The sequence below is a fragment of the Melitaea cinxia genome, chromosome 23 (genome assembly GCF_905220565.1).
Source record: "Melitaea cinxia chromosome 23, ilMelCinx1.1, whole genome shotgun sequence".
Taxonomy (NCBI): domain Eukaryota; kingdom Metazoa; phylum Arthropoda; class Insecta; order Lepidoptera; family Nymphalidae; genus Melitaea; species Melitaea cinxia.
Window position 1 is genome coordinate 9376085 of NC_059416.1, and position 24388 is coordinate 9400472.

The 24388-nt window shown below is 33.9% G+C and overlaps 1 protein-coding gene across 1 annotated transcript; it reads left to right on the forward strand.

The window, feature by feature from the left end:
* The first annotated feature begins 1454 nt into the window (after nt 1-1454).
* Nucleotides 1455-23733, forward strand: LOC123665117 (cilia- and flagella-associated protein 58-like). The gene is made up of 19 exons (XM_045599462.1): nt 1455-1541; nt 2465-2593; nt 2876-2969; nt 3070-3205; nt 3715-3892; nt 3970-4089; nt 4615-4809; nt 6175-6296; nt 7635-7774; nt 8076-8214; nt 8426-8475; nt 8614-8792; nt 9542-9751; nt 12668-12818; nt 13175-13299; nt 16752-16909; nt 19351-19468; nt 22754-22820; nt 23074-23733. The coding sequence occupies exons 1-19, from the start codon at nt 1455-1457 to the stop codon at nt 23241-23243; spliced, it is 2568 nt and encodes an 855-aa protein (XP_045455418.1). The 3' UTR covers nt 23244-23733.
* Nucleotides 23734-24388: the final 655 nt, after the last annotated feature.

The following is a 24388-nucleotide window of genomic DNA, read 5'->3' on the forward strand; positions in this document are numbered from 1 at the left end:
TACCTTTACAGATAAATATAACAAATCTGTCGGAGGAACGTGAGACTGTACTTAAAAACGTCTACAAAATTTTCAAATTTTTTTTGATTATTTTTATGTTGATAAAAAAAGATCAAAAAATATTAATTGTTCTAAATAATGTCTTTTATTTTAAAAGCTTGTTTCATTCGAAGCTGATAACGTATATCTGACATATAATTTATTAACAGGCTTTATCAGTAGTAAATGAGAGATGATATATGTATATATACTGTGTTCGCGACTTCATCTGCGTGGAATAATGACTTTGCATGTTAAACGTGATTCTTTAAATTCGCATAACTTTTTTATTTATAAACATTTTTGAATATCATATCAAAAATTGACCGCTCCAGCGGGGTTCGAACCCGTGTCTCCGACTGACCGTGTCGGCGCTCTAGCCAATTAAGCTATGTAACGATATATCCGCTAAAACGAAATTTTTGATATGATGATTTTTATATTCGGTTTAAGCGAACTGTGGCGCCGTCTATAGTGAGCTCTTTACAGAAACCCGTAAATATTCAAAGTTTCATATTACAATGAAAATCTTTGACAGGAGACGACACCGTGCTGTTTTGTAATATCTACGATTTTATTTTTGTGCTACCCACACATTAGGAATTCTAAACATTTTTGAATATCATTTCAAAAATTGACCGCTCCAGCGGGGTTCGAACCCGTGTCTCCGACTGACCGTGTTGGCGCTCTAGCCAATTAAGCTATAGAACGATGTACCCGCTAGATCGAAATTTTTGATATGATGATTTTTATATTCGGTTTAAGCGAAGCGTGGCGCCGTCTATAGTATTATTTATGGTTATAATAATAGTAAATGTTAGTTGAAACTTGCCACAATATATTAGTGAAAACCAAATCTAAATCGAATAAGCCGTTTCTCAGAATAGCGTGTACACACGCATAGACAAACAGGCGAACAGCCAAAAATTCTAACAATCATTATTTTGGGTGCTATTTGCGTTGATAAAGCTCTCAATAATATTTTTCTCATATATCTTCCATGTACAGACAGCAATCCGTTTCATTTTTATTATATGTATGGATTTCCAAGACAAACGCAATAAGGGTTTAATGGCATTGTTACTGTTGAAATAAAAATATGTATGTATATATAAATAAATAAATTAATTAATTAATGATTATGATACTACAAAGTACTAGATACCTTCGCAAAAATTGCCGAAAAGCTCCAGTAGCACTCGAGTTTCGCTTACCAATTTATTTATATTGATAATCTCAATACCTCTAGAGCCCAAAACAAAATTTACAGTTAAATCATAAAACCTACGTACATAAATCTCATCGTCAAGGTGACGAAACCATAGCAACAGAAACTTCGCACGCCACTTGACTCAGAGTTTGCTATTGTTATTATTTTGTGATATATTTGTAAATTTTAAGCACTTAACACGACAATGGATGTACAAGATGATGATGAAGAGTTCGGAGCGGCCATCACCATCGGCTCAGAAACAACAGAAGCTGAAAAAGAGTTTGTAAAAGTAAGAAAAAATAATATATTAGAAATGACATAATATAGAAAATGACAATAATATAAGAAAGATAACCTAAACCTTTGTGCTATTACCGTACATTATTTCATAATTAAGGAAAGCCATCTTTTATATCTTGGAACTTTCTTCGACCCATTTTCTCTGCCAAAACAAACTATGAGCAATGCATTAGAAATGACACAACATTGTATATGATAATAATATAAATACCCTAGACGAAATTATTAAGACGAATAACTACCGGAATCATCAATCTCTCTCATGAAAGGAACTCCAGACTTATGCCGAGCTTGTCATAGGCCTGGAAAATCCATTAGACATGTTATCTTGCCAACGATGAATACTTGCACGGACATAACCAAGTAGCCAGAATTATCCACCAACAACTTGCTATTCGCTTCGACATTTGGAATTCGCCTCCTTGAAAACGAATTGCCTTATTATAGGTATAACCATTTTTTTACAACCATTTCTTGAAAAATGTCATGCATTGCTCTATTGGGACTGGTCTATTGTCACTGACAGGTTTATTGCAGCCAATAAACTTCTTATATATATCCTATATATATATATATTAATAAACTTGGATTTCAAAAGGCAGAGTTACTTGAAACGGCCCACATTATGAGGAGACTCCTTAGCCTGGAGCATTAACTACCGGTGGTCTGGACTTCAATCTGCCACCGGAGGACTACTTTTTAAATAATTTTATGTGTCTTTTTTTATAAATATATTTAAAAATGTAATAATGGGGAAATATATTGAATAAAATTTATATGGATACCCTAAAGCCTTTTAAGTATGCTGACGAAAAAATGTGGATAGTTACTATTTCTTTTTTTTTATTTATATTGGTTGATATTTCTATAGATTTAATAAACAACATATAATTTATAAGTAATCCATTTTAGATTCTGGAACAATTACGAGAATCCGAAGGTCTAAAGCTTTATTCTGACGTATACACCAAGCTCTATGACTCATACTATAAGTTGAAGGAAGAAAATGTTACTCATCAAGAGAAAATTACTTCTCTTAAGGTACTGAGATTTTTTAAAACTTAGCCCATAAATACTAAATGTTGACATGGTCTAATCCTTTTATTAATAAAATTTACCATTTTAAAGTTTTATTTAACAAATTTTTCAATTGTCCTTATTATAATATAAATTGTTTGATTGAGTTCCTACATGGAAAGAGATGCCTATATCCGGTGCTGCAAGCTGAATTAAATAGTATACATAATCTGTTAACTGTAATTTCATAATATAATATGTAGTTTTCAGCCTACTTATTTCATTTTTCTATACTTTTTATAATAGAACAAGGTGAGTCGATATGACGCAACGATCACGGAGTATTTAGCAGAAATCGCCGAATCTTCAAAAACCATTGACAGGTTAAGGGGAGAAATAGGTAAGATTTCTATTCAACTATAAAGCTTTATCTTCACTTACTTTTACTTAAAAACATATAAAAATATAAAACTTAGACCTCTACTGAACTTGCTTATCAGATGATGCCCGTGCACTCGCCGATGCGATGCATGCAAGGGAACTGGCTAGTGTTGAAAGTCTGGAGACCATGAAGAAAACCGTTACCAGACTGGAGAAGGAACTGGATGCTAGGAAACGAGCTGGTGATGATGATGCGTGAGTTATTAATATTTCTGGATCTACTCCAAAACATCACAATACTGACTCTTGAACTCTATCACCTTTTCTTATATTCTTCATCGTCTATTGGATGTTCCATCTTCCATTTTTGGATGAAAACAAAGAAATTTTAGTAAATAAACATAAACATTTTATATTTTCTTCAAATACAATATTATAAAAAAATAAGAACTTGTATAAAATTTCTTGCCAAAATCTGAAGCAGACCTGCACGAGAAGTACCTTAACCTTGCTGAAGGTCATGATCAAATAATACTGCTTTCAAGTTGTGTTGTGTTGTTAAAATAAGTAAGGTAACCGGAGTCCCTGTAGATGCTTTGGGTTGACAGCAGGAGTAGACTCAGCAGTGCCCTGTGGTGCTTCGAGTATCGCAGGTGTCCATAGGCTACGGTCCTACCCTAGTGGCATAATTAAAATCCAAGCATTCTTAATTATTAAATCGTTGCAACTTTAATTGAAAAGAATATGTTTTTTATATATCTAAGTGGTGCTACATCAGCTGTTAAAGAGAAAGAGAAATTCGAAAAAGAAAAGGCGCGGCTTCAGGGTGAGTTGGATGGTGTGAAACAAAGGCTTACTAACGCGCTCAGTTATATTGATGAGCTGGAGCAGAAGAACACTAACGCGGACGAGACTATCGCTAAATTGGAAGAACAATTGGAAGTAAGTTGAAAAACAATAATGGCTACAATTAAGCCTTCATTTAAATACTTAAATATACTTCATACATTATGTTCTAGGAAGCTGACAACAACGCAGTACGACAGAATCGCCTGGTCGAGCATTTGAAAGGAGAAAGCAACACGTTGAAAACTGAAGTGGAGAACCGAGGAAATACTATCGCAAATCTAAATGACAAAGTAAGTATTATTAAACTAGGTCGCATTGTTTCTAAAATACTTGATTGCGAATCAAATACTTGCAGCAATAATAACTTAAAAATCAGCGCAAGTGTCGAAAATTTTTACTAAATTATATTTATGGGTATAAATAGAGATAAAACTTAATTACTAAAATAAATTAACAAATTACATATGACTGGGAAAGCTAACGTGTAAAAGATATACAAAGAAAGCTTGACTTTTATGCAGAGTCCATTATAAATCTAAAATCTAAATAAAAGTTTTTATTACTGATTCACCAATATTGATATTTGGCGCTCAGGTTCTGTATTTGTAAAAAATAAAAATAGTCTAATCGTTACAGAGCTCAGATATTATAAACAAACACACTCATATTTCATCTTTATAATAGTAGTACTAAACTTGGTATCAAGCATTTCATAACTTTAAGAACCAGAAACTAATCACAAAGAGGAAAAGTAATTACAACATAAAACAAAACAAAAAAAAATATTTCGTAAATAATTCTTGATAATAAACTAGCTAACAAAAGCAGAGAAGACATTAGAACGTCGTGATCGTCAACTTCGTGACATGGGGAGCAAGCTGGAGACAGCACAGCAGGAAAAAGAAGCTGCTGTGACAAGAGCGACTCAACTCAGAGAACAACTAGACTCGACTAATGCCGAATTTGATAAGACTAAGCTAACTCTCACTAACACTACAAAAGAGTTAAAGGTGAGAATTTGTTATATATTTTACTGGTACTAAGAAATGGATGTAGTAAGTCACTCAACTCTGCTGTGTGGCTACGGCACCAAAGAATATAGCCACCCCCTTTCTTCCCGTGGGTGTCGTAAGAGGCGACTGAGGGATAACAAGGTTCCACTACCACCTTGGAACATAAGAAGCCGACCGATGGCGGGATAACCATCTAACCGCTGGCTTTGAAACACACAGGCCGAAGACGGGCAACAGCGTCTTAGGTGCGACAAAGCCAGCCTTGCGGTCACCAACCCGCCTGCCCAGCGTGGTGACTATGGGCAACACACATGAGTTCACGCATTTTTGGCGCAAACTTGTGGAGGCCTATGTCTAGCAGTGGACTGCACTGGCTGGAATGATGAAGTCACTTAACTCAATTAAAGCCAACTAATAATGAAGTTGATAAAACTGCGCTTAAATTCTGGTAAAAGTAAACACAAACCGAGAAAAGAGTTGAAGGTAAGATTTCATTTCACTTTTTTAATATAACAAAGAATTTGGTAACTTATCTTTTAGACAATTTATGATATAAATATGCTTAGAAAAAAAGGACATTTCTTCTAGTATACCTAAAAATATAACGTCACATAGAAATGAAAGAAGGAAGACGTACACTTACAAAAATAACTGCAATTACGAAATAATAAACGAAAGAAATATATTTAGTAAAAGACTATTATTTCGTATTTTTATAGTATTTAAATACATTATCAAAGCTTAATACTTTTAAATTACTACACGGAAAGGCAGCTTTATACTTTTTTATATTCAATATAAGAATATAAATAGATAAGAGTAAGGGCCTGTTTCACCCAGTTGTGGATTATATCCTGCATATAAGTTACGATTGGACTTTAGCAGCAGGAGGTAGAATAGGGCATTAGAACCTGTTTAACATCTTCTTGCCACGCTTTACCTCTTTATAAGTTTTAACGTTCCACCTTTTCTTTTACTTTTCATTTGTTATTCTATCTACATGACTCAATTAATAATATAATTATTATTACATTCGTAGACTTATTGTAGCCATGACATTAACTAATAGTGACAACATGACACTAATATTGCAAAAAACTTAAAGGTAAAAGAGGTAAAAGATAAAAATCTCAATTATGGATCTATTTAAATGTATTATAATGATATAGAATTATAATTAGAATGAGAATAAAAATTATAATTGGTCGCATACATAATTTATTAGAAGCAATGAAGGCTAATTAAACTAAACAAACATTTAATTAATTATCATAATAATTATTAGCATAACAATTGAAAAAATACCTATTATTCTTACCGCACTTATTTCCTTAAATTATAACTTGATTGTGTATTAAACAGAATATGATAGATGATGGAAATAGATTACGCAACGAAGTTTCAAAATTGTCCAAACAAGCGATGCAGCAGATGAAGAAGTATCAACTGTTGGAGCAAGCGAAGGCTGGCGTTGAAAGTGATAGGTAAACCCTGCTACAAGCTTTTACTTAATGAGAATTTTCTATGACCGCAGTCTGCCAAAGCCCGTGAACGAACCTATTCCTTAATACTTATATTCCTAACACATACCACATGCTACCTACATGTTTGTAATTGAACGTTTTGTTACAAAAACGAATAGTTTTATGAAAATACGGATATGAAACCCTAGACACCGTTCTTCGTTGATTCGATGAGTATAGGTTACAAAAATTGTTCTGCTTTATTAAACAGAATACATCGGATTTGATTGTTGGTGTTGTAATTTAAGTCTTTGGCCAAGTGTTTCAGTGTGATCATTCGAGCATAACTCAGATAAGCAATTTGGTTAGGTAGATATAGCGCATGAATGGCTAGCTTAAAGGCTATATTATATATATATATATAACTAGGTCGGCAAACAATTGTACGACTTGCCTAATGATAAGCGGTTACCATAGCCTATAGACGTCTGTAATACCGGAATTATCAAAATCACGTAGCCAACCCTACCCCCAATCCCCTCAGGAGCTCAATCTGGTCACCTTACTCACCTCAGGAACACAACACTTCACATTATTTAGCTGAGATCTGTACGACCGAGGTACTTCCTCAGTCGACCTGCTCCAGATTATGAGTAGGATATTCCCTGCTGTCCCTTACTCAGTTAATCCTGGAAGGTTGGCTACCTTGGGTTAAATATACACAGGTATTGCAGCACACTAGTAGGAATATTTGATTTATAATTTGACGTAATTTCATTTCATGTTCTTTAGATATCCATATGATAATTGTAGATTTCCTCTATGGATCCACAACGATGGTCTACTGGATGGATTGGCGAATACGCATGTCTCATAAATTCTATCAAACTATGTCTAATATATATTTTTTTACCTCCAAGAACAAGATTAAATGTTGTATCATATTATATAGCTTTTGAAGAAAATAACATTTTAATTATTAATTTCATCAGAAATACGAATGAATATACGAGTTATTAAGATGATTTTCCCTATCCCATTATTGGGCAAAGGTCGCTTTCTCCATATAGGTGACGAGTTGGAACTTAATCCACTTCGCTGCGCCAGTCAGTTTCTGAGTATTGTGTCTATAATAACAACTAAAACCGATAGCTTAACGTGTTCTCCGAGTCCCAAGGATGTATCCTCACAAGTCACATCATACAAATATCTTGTAGCGGCTATAAATATTTGATTTATTCTAGTCACTTAGGTATTTGGACTTGATGGGATGGAATATACTAATGATTACAGATTTTCAATGTAACAGTGTGAACCATTTTATTGACACATTAATATTATAATATACGTTTGTATCAGAGAAAATCTTCGGCAACAAGTGAGCGTCATGGAACGCGAGATAATGTTGGGTAAGAAGCAGGCGGAAGCTGATCGTCGTGAAGTGGAGAACCTCAACCGGGAGAAGGACATCCTTAATAAGAACATGCAGAAAATACAAAGTATTACTTTCTAAACATCCCGATACGCACAAAGTGTCTAATTATGTTTTTTTACTTTGATATCATTATACCGTGGCACAGTAAGAAACTTATTTAACCATACGAACCATTACAAATAGAAAATATGTATATTAAATAACTATATTGCCTTATACTTTAATTTAAATTAATACATTAAAATATTCGAAGCAGTGATAAAACTTTCATGTTTTCTTTTATTTAAATATAAGAAATTGGAATAGTTTAATTATATTTAATACATATGATCTTGTTACATATATATTTGCAATGAACCCACCAGATGAAGCACTGGAGAATCTTCAAATTATCAACCGTCAAGAACAGAGACGTAAGCAGTTAGAGCATGAGCTGGACACTAGCGCGGCGCAGATAAACAAACAGCGTTTGATAATACGACAGCTGGAGAAGGATAAAGACAGGTCAAAGGAACATATGAGAAAATATAAATATTTTTTAATTTAGTTAAGATTTTGCACTGGTACTCATTATATGACGCAAAGCGCAGTTTTAAAATAAAGTTTAATATTTAGCCTTTGTAGTTTTTTCCGCGCTGATTAGCGATATTGAGAACTAAATTATATATATCTACTCTATTTATAGGAAAATAATTTGTACATTTTTTTTTTGTAGAATGCTTGAAGAAACCATAGCACTGAATGAGAAAATAGACGAAATCTCAGGTATGCCGCTACTATCTGTATATATACAATACAATACACATAAAATCTGTAAATAGAAATTCGTGTTACTTTTAAGTTGATTTAAAATTAATTAACAGCAACACAAAAACTGCATTATTCTTTTATCTTCTTCCATAGAGGAGGTTCGTCTCCGAACTGCAGACATACTTGATCTCAAGAAGGCTCTACGCGAAGAATCCCTAAAGGGCCGAAAGCTATCAGTTGCGTTGGACGCTACACGAGCTGAGAGGAACATGCTTCATAAAAACTACACGGAGGCTCTTGATGAGATACAGGATCTAAAGCAAAAGCTTAAGGTTAGAAATTTCGTTTCATTTTTTTTTAGACAAAATATGTAAAGCATATTAAAAATAATATGAGTGTCTAATGTCCATAAATGATCGTTTTAAATTTTACTGTTATTAAATATTATCTGTAAATAGTTAATTAAGTCCATCTCATTCGTACATTTATTCTTGTATAGGCCAAACAAATGTTTGTCATATATAAATGTCAGTCATTGGGTAGTATGCATCCAAAATCTAGACACATGATTATTAAATACTAGCTGACCCGTGCCCACTTCGTTGGGCGTTAATTATTATTATATTAACCAAATAACATACTTTAAAGAACAAATTTTATAGCACTTAAATAAATTATATGTTGCTCCAACGCCATCTATCAAAAATCGAAAAAACGTCGTCGATAGACTAAAATAAGACTAAATTAATAACGTCAAAAGACTAATAAATTGTTTTCTAATAGCGATAGATGGCTCTAGTTTATTTACCATTTTGATATTACGTTTTAATCTTTTTCTTATTTACTGAATTTTTTGTTCAATTACAATAAAATATAGCCTATGTCACTCCTGAATAGTGTAGCTTTCTGTTAGTGAAAGAATTTTCATGATCGGATCAGTATTTGCGAAGATTACCCCCTACATACAAACAAAGTTATAAACTTTACCTCTTTATAATATTAGTATAGATTGCCTTATTAAATGTGAGGCATTTATAAAAGTATATACACCGACATACAAGCAATATTACTTTACTTCTAGATGCTAGCGTATCAAATCGAGCAGCTTAAAGAAGACATTAGTGGAAAAGAGAGCGGGTTGAAGTCGTGCGAGGGAACCCTCGTGAAATGTAACAAGAAGAACGAACAACTTCGCACAGAAGTTCAAGCTGGACTGACAAAGCTGTCTGAAGCGAAGGCAGATATCACAGCACTGAGACAGGAAGAGGCGAGACTTAATAGGATTATTCAGGTAAAATCAATTACACTTTTCCTATTAAATTTGCAGTGAGATATATGTATAAGGAGTTACCTTGTACTATGGTTTCCAACATAATAAATTTTTTCTTCTACTATTCAGCTTAAAATGTCTGTCTGGGGAATTCTCCTCCTTATGAATAAGAAAACTCATACTCATGCTCATTAAAGCACTATAAATATGTACGTCACCCAGTAGGTCACAATTGTCACAATTTAGTTCGAAAAATTCTCCTCCTTATGAATAAGAAAACTCATACTCATGCTCATTAAAGCACTATAATATGTACTTTTCACCCAATATGTCACAATTGTCACAATTTAGTTACACTTTTTTTTAAGTAAAACTTCTTTACGCTCGCTTGACTTGAGGAGTAAGCTGGTGAATGTGTGACGAGAGCGTTACGAACAGTATGATCAGGCGAGGCGAACGGAAGTTAAGAGGGAGATATAAGTGAAGATAGAAAGAGAGAGAGAGAGTTACGTTTCGTATACTACTGTAGGGGCAACTAAAGAAATTTCACTTCAGTCATTTGGTCTAAAGCACATAGTAGTACGAAAGTAACCGACGTAGCCGTACGCCGTACGACGTAGACGTAGAATTAGCAAGTTGAAGTGGCAGTGGGCTGGTCATCGGTGTCACAGGACCGATGGCCGTTGGAGTAGACGGGTCCTAGAGTGGAGACCGCGTCTTGGCAAACGTAGTGTGGGACGTCCTCCGGTCCGTTGGACCGACGATCTACGTAAGATTGCCGGTGTAGGCTGGATGAGGATTGCGGAAGACCGGGATGTCTGACGCGAACTTGCGGAGGCCTATGTCCAGCAGTGGACTGCGATAGGCTGAAACGATGATGGTGATGATGATGATGATGACATAGTAGTACAAAGTAGCTATATTTTGAAATGTAATCTTAATTAGGAATTAATATATTGTTTTGTTTAAGTTTATAAACTTGTTGAAAGATTATTAAATAAAACAGGATCGTCCACTTCGGAAGCTGACTGTAATAGGAATTGTTAGGAATTTTAGTAGAATGTAAGAAGGTGTAGATGAAGTAATGTTTAATTACTCGGTCACAAGCTAATTATACCAAGTATGGTATAAACTGTTAGGTAGGAAGCCAGTGTTGATATGTTTTATTTATATACGACGAGACTCGTACACAAAAACCTTATATATACCTACGTGCTATAGGTATAGCAGTGCGGTCTGAAGGAAAGAGATGATATAGCACGTACTGTTTAAACTTTTTTTAGCAGAAAACACTAATCATCGGTAAAAACGTTTACGATTATTACCGTTGTCAATATATGAATAATTGTGTTTGCTCGCAAACGAAAAAAAAAACCGACTTCAATTACATCGACGAATAATACAACGTAGATCGACGAAAAAATAGTCAAGTAACTACGCGTTATCAAAGATTACTCAAAAAGTAGTTATCAGATCTCAATAGAATTTGTATGTGACCACATGACAAACATCAGCTTTCGATTAAATTAAAAATTATTAAAATCGGTACACCCAGTAAAAAGTTATTGCGGATTTTCAAGAGTTTCCCTCGATTTCTCTGGGATCCCATCATCAGATCCTGGTTTCCTTATCATGGTACTAAACTAGGGATATCTCTTTTCCAACAACAAAAGAATTATCAAAATCGGTACATCCAGTAGAAAGTTATGCGGTATAATACAACGCAGGTCGACGAAAAAAGCGTCATGTAAAAACGCATTATTAGATATAACTCGAAAAGTAATTGTTAGATCTCAAATAAATTTAAATGGGACCAATTGGCACACACTACCTTTCGATTAAAAAAAAAATTGTCGAAATCGATCCACACGGTCAAAAGTTCTGATGTAACATACATAAATAAAAAATACAGTCGAATTGAGAACCTCCTCCTTTTTTGGAAATCGGTTAAAAAGTAGTTAAGGAAAAGGAAAAAAGTAAGAAAAAAATATAAAATATTATTTTAAAGGAAAGCGTTAAGAGTGTATGCTACCTCAAATTGCTTATTTTCCACTCGGCAGGATGTCATATCTTCCAAACTACTGAATATTTAAGTTTAAAATTTATGTATGGTAAAGTTCAGGACATAAACTATCTTTCATGTGTTTCGAAAACACGATTCCATAAAATTTCCTCGATACAAAAAAACATAAAGTTACCTCTATTTTTGTATTAAAACCTTAATATTTCAGTAAATATAGACGTTATTGACTTGAGATTAAGCATGGTAATTCAAATAAGTATGAAGAACATTTTATATGTTGCGTTTTTTAAAAAATAACTATTGATAATGTTTGCGGGGAGAAAATACATATAATTCGCGCGATGAACAACCAAGCGCTCTCAATTCTCATGTGTATTTATGTATGTGTACGGGTGAAATCTGAATTCGAGCTGAGGTAGTGTAGCCCCTTAATGGTGAAATTCGTGCAATAAAAAACCACGCAGTACCTAATCTTACTTCGTTCATAGAGGTTGGTCACAACATGAGATATCTTGCTTACTTGAGAACTACCTCAACTTCACCGAAAATCACAGATAACAACGCTTTGCAGTAATCTTACATTGCTGTGGTGAGTAAGGTATCCGGAGCTCTTGGAGAGCGTCGAGGGTACGGTCAGAAACTTTCCGTGCTTCTAATATTGCAGGCATGTATAAGTAATGTTGTTTCTGTAATTGGTAACGTAACTCAACAAGCCCCTACGGAGAGTCGGTGTTATGTAAGCAATGCGCTCGTGATGCATCTGATGTTACACTCGAAGGTACCCTATGGTACGGTAACTGTTCACCATCAAACAGAGCGTACAATTGTATGCTACCAAGGCGATATAAAAAATCTTAGCAATGTTAATATAATACATACAAAAAACTATAAGTGATACCGTAATAAACTCGCAGGAGGGTGACGCAGCTAGAGCTAAGCTGACAAAAGAACTGGAAGGACTGATAAATGAGAGGGATGTGGTTGGAGCGCAGCTGGTGCGACGTAACGATGAAATATCTTTACTTTATGAGAAAATACGCATCTTGGAAGTAACGCTACACAGAGGTGAGAGACCTTAATGTATTTATCCTCTATTCAGATAAATTTATTGAAGTCATTAAAATAATCATAAAGTTTTTGAATAAAAGAGTAATCAAAGTAATTGTTATTGAGTAATTGTTGTTGTGAGAGATTAAATTACGTTTTATTACTGTATTTTACCGTGATGATTCTAGGAATAGATAACAAAAACAGTTAAAATTTGCTTTATTCAAGTTCACCTTTTTTTTAATCGTCACTGTAGGACGAATATATTTATGCCAGAGTTCATAAACTAGATTGACCTTTAAAAAATGTTACTATCGTCCGTCCCGTTTAAGCAAAAGTTTTCAGTTAAGTGTCTTTAATTATTTATATTTTAGGTGAACGTCAATATGAGCAAAGAGTTGAGGATATACGTCTACTGAGGATAGAAATTATTCGTCTGCGAAAGGAGAAGAACTTACTGTCAAAAGGCATAGAAAATATGACGGATTTAAGATTAGAGGTGAGAAACACAAACGATGTATTTAAATCAGTTGAAAATAAACTTAAACGTCAAAATAAATTAGAAGTCATTTTATAAAATACTAGCTGTGCCCGCGACTTCGTCCGCGTGGAATGTAACATAAAGAGTTATTGTTCAGTTCGCAGTTATAAAATAGTCCCGTCAAAATCGGTTCAACCGTTGAAGAGACTAGAATGAACTGATACCAGAAAAAATATTCAATGACCTGAGTGCCTAAAGATCGCTTTTAAGTTACGAGCTTGTGACATTTTAGTTATATCTAGGGCTTTTTTATAAATCAATGTACGTACTGTACAACAGTAGTCAGTTTTACTAATTAGCGGATCTCTTATTTGACATGATACTAAATATAATAATTTCTTTTTAAAGTATGCAACATAATAATAATAATTGCTGTATACACCTTAAAAGACAAATCATGCTGTATTGAACCTGTGTCTAAGTTTGTATTTCTACTTGCGATGTTTTTATGATGTGTCGATGGTGTGTCTATTTAATAAATAAATAAACTTAGGTTTTAATCGATCGGTTGTGCACGCCAACATTTCTTTAATCATGTCTTTAAAGTACAGAAATAGACCATTTCAGTTTTATTATTAGGTAGGTATAGAATCTATACTATAGATATAATTGCAAAATACACTATATCTTTGGATCTACACTTTACAACAATACGATTTATGAAACTTAACTAAACTGAGGTAGGGCACAGCAGGAATTTCCCGCTCAAAATATGGAGCAGCCCGACTGGGGTAGTACCTCGACCTTACAGAAGATCACAGCAAAATGATACTGTTTTCAAGCAGTATTGTGTTCCTGTTGGTGAGTAAGGTGACCAGAGCTCCTGGGGGGGGGGATTGGGAATTGGGTCGGCAACGCGCTAGCGATGCTTCTGGTGTTGCAGGCGTCTATAAGCTACGGTAATCTTTTACCATCAGGTGAGCCGTACGCTTGTTTGCCGAAATAGTGATATAAAAAAAAAACTTATTGCCAAGACGTATTATTGAAAACGGTCGTTAATGGATACGAACTACATTATGTTTGTCAGTCAGTATATTACTTATTAGCTGTACCCGCGACTTAACTCGCGACATTGCTTTGCCTCATTCATTAAGCTTATTTGATAGAGTATGGATCGTGGTCGACTAAGCCCCAATGTCCATACAAGCCCCATGTAAGAGATTACATGGGGAAAGAAGCCTATGCCTAGTAGAGGGGAGTTACAGGCTGAATCGTGATCGTCGATAGAATATATGAGTTTAAGAAGAATTTTAAGGTGGGGATTCCGGATATCAAGTTATTTTGGATTAAACAAACTGAATACCTGCATATATTTACATGAGAATTCTTAAAATATGTATCCTTCCTAGTAAGAAGTAGGTAGTAAATGAAGTAAACTGAGGTAGGGCACAGCAGGAATTTCCTGCTCAAAATATGGAGCAGCCCGACTGGGGAAGTACCTCGACCTTACAGAAGACCACAGCTAAATAATACTGTTTTCAAGCAGTATTGTGTTCCTGTTGGTGAGTAAGGTGACCAGAGCTCCTGGGGGATTGGGGATTGGGTCGGCAACGCGCTTGCGATGCTTCTGGTGTTGCAGGCGTTTATAAGCTACGGTAATCGCTTACCATCAGGTGAGCCGTACGCTTGTTCGCCGACCTAGTGATATAAAAAAAACGGACTTGTTCAAGACATATTTTAAGTAGGTACATATTTTAACTCCTAAGGGCAACAAGCTGAATTTTAAATAAAACGTATCAGTATCAGTTTCGTTCAAATTCATTTCGTGGTTTTGGTGGGTCACACGGCCAAAAAGTTCAGTTTTATAATCCAACTATTCGTATTGTACAGAATTAAAACTGTTACAGTTTATGAATAGATAAATTGAAAATTACACCTACTACATTAAACTTATATCATGATCTAACTTGTTGTCTACAAATCCAAAGTGAGTGTACAAAACCGTCTGAACTTGAATATAAAAAGTTCCGGTCAGTATTCAACATACTGTCCTATCTGTGGGGTCATTTGTTTGTAGAAGGTCAGTTTTTTTATGTCAATAATGCAATAAAAAGGCAATCAGGTCAAAGCAAAGAACCCAGTCGTGTCGCATTATTTGCATCATTGAGTATTTAAAAAAAAATTCTTCAAAGGATTTTCCTTAAGACCAAACTGGATATAAATTGTCCGTTTTATTGTTTTAACGTAAATATATCAAAATTTAAATATGTAAATTCAATTCAATTAGTATTAATTAACTCAATAACATAATAAATGATTTTATGTAAATGAAATATGTAAATCTTTTTTTATTACCATTAATTAGTGTTTGCTTTTGTGTCAATCAGGTTGATAGCATTTCGAAATAGTACTTATTAAGTCGTATATCTAACCACTATAAAGAAATGTGTTTGTCTCAAGCAAGGTTAGAGTTATTAGAGGTAACTCAAAAGCCACTCGTCAGATCTTGCTTAAATTTGAATGGAAACGAATTTCAAGCACTAACTTTAGAATATAAAATATACACGAAAAAGAGGAGATTTGTTTTATACAAGTTCTTTATTTCCGGTCTAGTTGTCCTTTTTTTTCTTTTTCCTGCTGGACCGACGATCTACGTAAGTTAGCCGGTGGAGGCTGGATGAGGATTGTGAAAAATTGGGTTGTCTGGCAGAAACTTGAGGAGGCATATGTCCAGCAGTGGATTATAATAGGCTGAACTGACTGACTGACTGTTAGTACTTGTGGGTCTCTCCAGCGTGCCTCGGAGAGCACGTTAAGCTGGCGGTCCCAGTTCATGTACTTCATGTACTTCTGATAGCAATCGTTACTCATAGTAGGTAATATATCCGCCAACCCGCATTGGAGCAGCGTGGTGGATTAAGCTCTGATCATTCTCCTACATGGGGAAAGAGACCTATGCCCAACAGTGGGATATTACAAGTTGAAGCGTACACAAAAAATACAAACGAATTAAAAATCTTCTCCTTTGTGAAGTCGCGTAATAGTAGAGGACAAATTAATATTGTAGAAAACTGTAATAGCTTATACTATCATTAAACTATATACTGTTATATGTATTTGTGTGTATATATGTATGTATGTATGTATATATATGTATATGTATGTATGTATAAATGTAAGGTATGTATATATATGTATGATATGTCTGTGTGTATGTATTTATACTTATAAGTTTGTAATACATTACAGTTATTCAACTATTTTCTCAATATTGTTATTTCTTGCACTGTGTCCCCCGCTATATGACACTCTCTCTCATGACCATTGGTTGACTGGAAGAGATCTCTTCTAGGGATAAGTCCACCTTTGCCATCAACTATATATGTAATTTTCTGTATATTATGTTCTTAAGTGCAATACTTTATATATAATAAACTTTATATTTATTTGAAATTATACTACGTCGTCAGGTATTCAATCTGGAGAGGGAACTGGGGCGCGAGCGACTACGTGTGCGCGCGCTGGAGGAAGCGCTCGAGACCCCGCTCAACGTGCACCGCTGGAGGAAACTCCAGGGCACGGACCCCGAGAGCGTTCATCTAACGCAGAAACTACGACTTACGCAGAAGTTTGTACCTTATTTATTTATTTATTTATTCTTAATGTACACCAAAATACAGACACATATAAAGAAAGATACAATACAAGATGTACAAAGGGGATCTTATCGCTAAATAGCGAATTCTTCCAGACAACCTTTGGGTACTGGACACGATACGGTAGCAGCGGTTAGAAGTAGCGAACCTTGTAACTAACTATAAACTAATAATAAGAAATATTGTTTTTTTTTTTTTTTTTTTGATAGTTTGACCGCGCTAATCTCATGCACTGTTGGTTCGAATTGAAATAACGCGGGTGAAACCGCGTAACCGCTATTACTTTGCATTCAGCCTGTATCATCCCACTGCTGGGCATAGGCCTCTTTCTTCACATACGAGAAGGACCTGAGCTTAATCCACCACGCAGTTCAACTCTAAATAAAGATTAATAGAATTATACTAACTATAATTTAAAAAGCACAAAAATAATAAAAACAAATTATTTTATAAGGATAGTTTTATCAGAAATCTTGAATTGATTAAAGAATACTACTAATCAGACTACTATCTCGTTTTTTCTGCGTTTTAGGTAATCCATTCTTTTTTATTTAGAAAGTTTTCTGACAAAATTTTTAGGGCCGCAACAAAAAAAATTTGGATATAAAATTGCGTGAATATCTGCTTATTTTACCTACCCTGCATAAACATCCTACCAGTAATTACGATATTTTTCCTCGTTAAACAAATACTTCATCATTATAATTGTTATGATTGATAAATTAGATTCTTTAGTATTTCTTGCCATGTTCTATACAAATTTGTTAAAAGTTAGTTGTAATTTCGATCATCACAAATAGTAGGTATTTCTTTTAAAAATGTTTCGTCTGTTGTTCTAATATTTTCCTCTTGACCGATTTAAACATTTTTTACAGTTCAGTTAGTTTTCATCGAACAATAGATGTTTTAATTGTTAGTTTCGCTGTTAAACCAGTGTTTAAAATAAAAAATGAATTAATTATAACTTATTTTAAAGAATATTGACAAGTTAATTAATAATTGTTAGTCATTAGTTAATACAAGGCTGTTTATTGTTGATTAGTTATGGTCATAACCCAATATTGAGAGAACTTGAAACTTTATTTGTGACGGTATTTTTTAATTGTTAGAAGTCATGGCGGGGTGAAACTATCAACTTACAGATGCGGTATTTCGAATACTATAGTCTGATTTTAGAAACGAGTATCGATTTTATTTTTTATTGCGTTGTCATTGGTTCTAGTAATCAACATAAAGTCCGTTTCACATAAAAGGTGTAGTTAAATGCACGCTCAGTTGACACGGCGACTACCTGTGCGTAGCGTAGCACGTGTTTTAGTAAGTGAACCAGACGATATTGTTTGTGTGAGTCATGCCGGACATATTTCTTGTAGTTAAGCGTACCAAGTGCCATTTGCAGCCTACAGAAAAACAAACTATATCATAGGTATATATCATGTTTGCGAACAAGTGAAGGGCCACGTGGCACGTAAATCAAATTACAATAAGCTTATATAGTCAAAAATGATTGTTACGTGTCAACCATGTAATAACCAAGATCGAAACAAAAATGCACGAAGGCGACTATTATGTAGAAAATATGTTTGAGCAGTTTATTATATATATTCACGTGTCTGCAGAAAATCCATCAGAAGGAAGTGATGATGATAGTTTTTAAGATGACAAGAATTATATAATAATTATTTTGTTTATAAGTTCTTATGCCTAATATATTTACCTATACTATATTCAATATTGTTTTATCGTTATTTAGTTAGTAAATTTATCTATATAAAAAATAATTTAATTTTGTCTACAATAAATTTTAGAAGTATTCAATATGAACGAGCCTTTACAATTTCAAAACAAAACCAAAGGTATTGGCGCCACCCTAACAATGACCCATCTCACTCTGTCTATATTGAAAATGTGCGAGAGACATACTCAGTACCGTTTGTTAACAAAACAGACTATAGTTGTATTTTTTTTCATATAAATTATAATTATTCAGGCTGTAACATACGAAGTTTTATATATTATTGTTATATTCTCTACTATGAGTAACGATCGCTACCAGGTGACTGCGATAGCAACCAGAACCGACAGCTCCCTGCATAGGAGAGTACATAAGGCTTACGTGCTCTCCGAGACATGGTGGGGAGGCCCACAAGGAAAGAAGTACAAATATTCACTTAGAGCGAAAAATCGAACCCGCGACCGATGTGTAGGCGCCTTCGCGCACCACTACACCAGAACGATGGTCAAAAATAAACTTACTTGTTCAAAATTACATTAATCAGCTATACCTAGTTTACACTTATTACTCATTAAATTTTAAAATTCAATCTACATAGATAAGAAAATGCCCTTTCGAATGAAGAGAATATATTGTTTTGAATCATTTTTGTGTAGTTGAGGCGTTTCTTGTTTTTAGGAAAGTCCTGGCGCAAAGCGAAATGCTAGTTCTAAAAGATCGTGAGCTGAAAGAGACGAAGAATTTGTACTCTGCTGTCAAAGACATGCTTGCTTTACAACCCAGTCCTGAGATACAGGTATGGATAATATAAGCATCTATTACACCATACCTACTAAATAGTGAGTTAAAACTCCATTTTACTCAAATGATAATGATGACTCCAGATAATTCAAGAAAATTTGTTCTATTTTGGTATTTTATGATGCCGAAAGTTGAAAACTAAAAGTATTCGCAGCAAAAACACCAGAAGAAATAACAAAATTGTAACTCCCAAGTTTCTGACTGCGCAAAGTAAACGTCTCCTCTCTGGGTTATGATATTCGCATGTACGAGTACAATAAAATGTCACAAACGATTTTCCAAGTGCTGGAAAATAAAATTCAAGTTTATAATGTAATGTCTTCAGTGCGACAAAGCCAGCCCTGCGGTCACCACCCAGTGTGGTGACTATGGGCAACACACATGAGTTCACGCCTTTTTTTTTGGCGCGTACTTGTGGAGCCCTATGTCCAGCAGTGGTGTGCGATAGGCTAAAGTATTGAATATTATAGACAGCTAATGCATATGCCTAACGACGAATCTCTCTTGTTGTTTTGTCCTTAAATCAAATACTTTGAAACAATAATGCATTCTAGTGACTTCTAGAACTCACATCATACTAATATTATAAATTTAATGTAAAATACTCAAATCAAAGCTGTCATGATTTAAAACTTTTTTATTTGTATATCTAGGACACTAGTCATTTTCTTACAGAGGACCACGAAGTATAGATACAAGGAGTCCGAACGTAATGTTGTACGAATGGTCTCAATTAAGAGGACAGAATTTATGCCGGTAGAGCGCGCCATTACGGTCTGTACCGTACGGTCCTTCCTAAATTCTAGCGCAGCCAATGGCAGAAAAGAAAACTAAGATCTGGGTTTATTATTGTGTACATTAATACTATGGAAAATCCTACACCGTTCCGGACTCCGCGTATCTATACTTCGTGCCGAGCACGATGAAAGTCCTTTAATTTTTTTTTTATGTCATCGTACTTTAACTGTCATTCTTTACGTTATGCTGATATAAATATTGAATAGTACCTGTAATAATTATATAATGGTTTCTAGTATAAAATCTAACTGGAGTTGACGGTCCAGTAAGTAATGCTATATGGGTCAAACACAAAAACGTTAAAAAAAGTGTTCAGGCTACATAAACTATAGACATTAATTATTTTATCGTGCAGGCATTTTTTAAATTCAATGTAAAACTTTGGACGATTTGATTTCTAAAGTTTTTCAGATCTGATGACTAAAATATTAATTTAAGGATCTCTTTAGAGCGAAAATGTCCCCTTCTATGGACTGTTCGGATAAGACGTCCTTCAGTTTGACAGTGATTTAAAAATATTTAAGGATTGATTAGTATCTTATTTGAATTAAAGAAACATTTGGAACCTAAGCAATAATTAAAATATGTGTTCTTTAAAAAATCATCGTTCCTAAATTACGAATAAAAACATATAAACATGTTGTTCTCATATTTATAGTCTTCTTCTGTAGACACGTAAAATAGACAATGTTTAAAAAATTTGGAACCCATCCGATATTTATTTTTTTATCGTATTGGCATTACTGTCTTCTCCAGTAGTCATTTCTTCGTAACTGATAAACGATTTTGGTATCGATGAAGAATATTTATTTATGGAGTTACACAAGATTTTGGTCGAGTTTGGTGAGTCTTTCCTGCACTGCGTGTATGTTAGTAAGTAGACTCTTTAAAAATAAATGAGACCCAAGCTTCTATGCATATTAAGTAACTCATTGCAAAATCTAAATTGTTTTTATTCAAACTTCAATATGTAACACGTCATCTTTAATATATTTACAATTGTCTTTCCTGTAGACATATTTCCTGTAGATAAATTTTGCACATTTTAAGCGATGGTCCCTTAACTCCGCAACAAGTCTATGTTTTTTTTAAGTTGCTACATTATTAAGTAAAGAGTTTTCCGTTACAACTATTAATTGGCATTTTACTAAGCGAGGTCATGGAAAAGGTGCACCTGATGGTGTTGGTGGGTGTATCAAGCGCATTTGTGACAGTCATGTTGCAAAGAGAAATGACGTATCGAATTTAGATGATTTGATGGCATGTTTAAGCTTAAATTGTAGAGGTATAGAAACTTATAAGATCGACGAGTCGAAGTTTCCTGAAATCGATTAGGTTTTGTATGAGATTGCTGCACGTCCTTTTAAAGGAACGCTCGAAATACATCAAGCTTTGTGCAGCGGAACTCAAATATTATCCGTGCTAGATGACTAAGCTGTTTAAAATGCACAGCCCATGAAGAATGTTCGCATTACGAACTAGGATAAATTCAAATACAGTTTAAAGTCCCAAATTCCCTTACTAATTCTGTGTTATCTGAGCCTCATTTGGCCAATTTTTTGCCTGTTTCTTCTCAAGCAGGACCTTCTAATCATCACGATAGTCCTGCTGGAGCTCACTCTATTCAGTATCTGGTAGCCCAGGAACTAGTGAAGCTACTACTGTGTCAATAACACCCGGTTACTTTGAAAGATTAACACCTGATAACTTAATTCAAAACTTAAATTTACCAAGCCAAAGACCCCTAAATAGAGTACGTCGCTTCGTTTCAGAGACTTCCGATTCTTCCGTAAAAATAAAACCAAAGAAACGACGCCAGCCTATCATATCAGACGATTGTGACGATAAAAATATATATTTTTTCTTTAATTTTTACCGGAAATTGTCTTTTGTGATGACATGACATGTGATGATTATTCATTATTTTCTAGTATATACCAATTTTATAATATTATTTTCTTTACTATAGGCAATGACTTTATTTTGAACATTTGTTTTCAAGCGCATGATAACATTATTATTATGTAACATTTATGGCTTAATAATTCTGTAGAAAATTAGGTTTTTCTGTATAATTTCGACAGGAAAGGTGTCCCCTTCTGTGGTTAACTTTTGATTATTTTTTAATATCTAAAATACACGTATTATCAAATGTTAACTATTTAGTTTAATTTAATTAGACTTTTCAAATGAATCGTAATAATGTAAGTGCTTAAATAAGGTTTATGTTATCAACTGTAGACAGGTAAGTCTTTTCTGTGGACAGATAAAAATAAAAACTGTGATTCTTAGCGAAAGTGTGTAAGACTGATCTGTATCCATATTATTAACAATGATCAAAGAGTACAATGTAAATTAGGGCTGATTTTCAAAACGAAATTCGATGGTTTAATTTTAGAGAATTATGGATTACGCAATTTGTGTTTGACCCATATAACAGATAACATAAAGACTATACCAACTGTTTACTCTTTTATCACAGCAAACATTGAACAGGACACAGCGTGCGCTTGCGCAGAGGACAACAAAGATGAAGTGTCTTATTGCCGGTGAGCAATCCAATCTTTTTATTAATTGTTAAGACTTAGAAAGCAGTTATTTATAACTGAAAAGTGTACTAATTTTAAACTGATAAATTCTACTGAACTACCAAACATCGGTTGCATCATTCTTTTGCCAACCGATTTTTTTTTCCCTAGAAGTGGCATAGCCTATACAAAGCTACGACAACTACGAACAAAACTAATGATAAAAAGTACGCTTTTTAATTATCAACTTGATAAAAATTAACTGTTTCTTCAGAACTGAGCATGCGTGAACGTCAAGTGACCGACTTACGCCTCGAACTCGAGCGGGTAAATGGCGAACTGCACTCTTCTAAACAAAAGTATTTTGAAATAAAACGAGCCCTAGACGCCGACGAAGCAAGGCGACTTCGTGTTCCAACACCAGCATCGCCGGAACAAAAATAATTATTTTACATAAAATGGGAGTTTTAGTCTTTGGTAAAGAAGTGTCAAGTTTTTTGCGGGCTTTTTAAAACTTATTACTACATTACATTCAAAGTTATGTGCTCTTTCGGCACCATAGAAAGTCATTAGCCAAAAATAAAAAGAGATTCTTATATCTGAGATGGAAATATAAATTTATAGAATAGATTTTTCTAATGACATTTATGTAATGTTTAATAAAATTTTGCTTTCTTTATATTCTTACAAAATGACTGAATATTTTTATATTTTTAAGGCCGGGATCTTGTTAGAATAAAAAATGTGCAATAAACAAAGGTAAACTGCCAAATCATGATAAAATTTTACTAATATATACGTCAATATGGGCTCAATTTTAACTTGAATTACTAGGAGAAATCATGTTTTTTACACTTTATACGAATTATAGTTATACACTGTTACTATTAATTAGGTTGTAATAAATAAAACACCAGAGTCATTAATCCGAAAACAATAGTTTTATTTAAGAACTTTTTCATTTTCTCATAAAATATACACATTGTTTTTTTTTGTCATTAAACTAAACTGTAAGTAATTACTAATTTTAAATACCAATTCTCACGATTCTCAGATTTCGTCGGGTGCTGCCCGCTATTGAGTTTCGGTCTAATTTATTGGTGTTACGCTTCATGTACAAATCATTTACTTAATTACTATTTAGAAAAGAAAAAAAATATATATATAATATATAATCAAATGAAAGCGTGATTTTGTACATTTCAAATTAATAAAAAAAAAAACACCAAGTCCTTCTGTTTAATCATTAATTAGTGTGATGATAGAATTCTACAGTCCATTGTTGATACTTAAAAATTAACAGTTTGTATGTACGAGTGTAGGCTCTCAGAGCGGGCGGTACAAATGCGAACAAATGCTGAACAAACGAAGGGGACGACCTTTCGATAGTATTCTTGGCAATTATCAGACTTATTGTATTTATTAATAAATCACATTTAGACAAGACCCAGATTTTATCAAAATAACACAAACTTTATTAAGAGAAAAATTTAAAAGAAATACACTTAAAGTTAGTATATTTTTCGAGTTTTGAAACTATCACGTTCACTAGAAACAGTTCATTCAATAGCGACTTCGATGTTATTTTG

What these genes read in the sequence shown, in the direction of transcription:
- LOC123665117 (XM_045599462.1), top strand. Translation starts at nt 1,455, where the DNA reads ATGGATGTACAAGATGATGATGAAGAGTTCGGAGCGGCCATCACCATC. An exon ending in CGAGCTGGTGATGATGATGC is followed by an intron (nt 3,206 to 3,714) that starts GTGAGTTATTAA and finishes TATATATCTAAG; the next exon opens with TGGTGCTACATCAGCTGTTA. An exon ending in TCGCAAATCTAAATGACAAA is followed by an intron (nt 4,090 to 4,614) that starts GTAAGTATTATT and finishes ATAATAAACTAG; the next exon opens with CTAACAAAAGCAGAGAAGAC.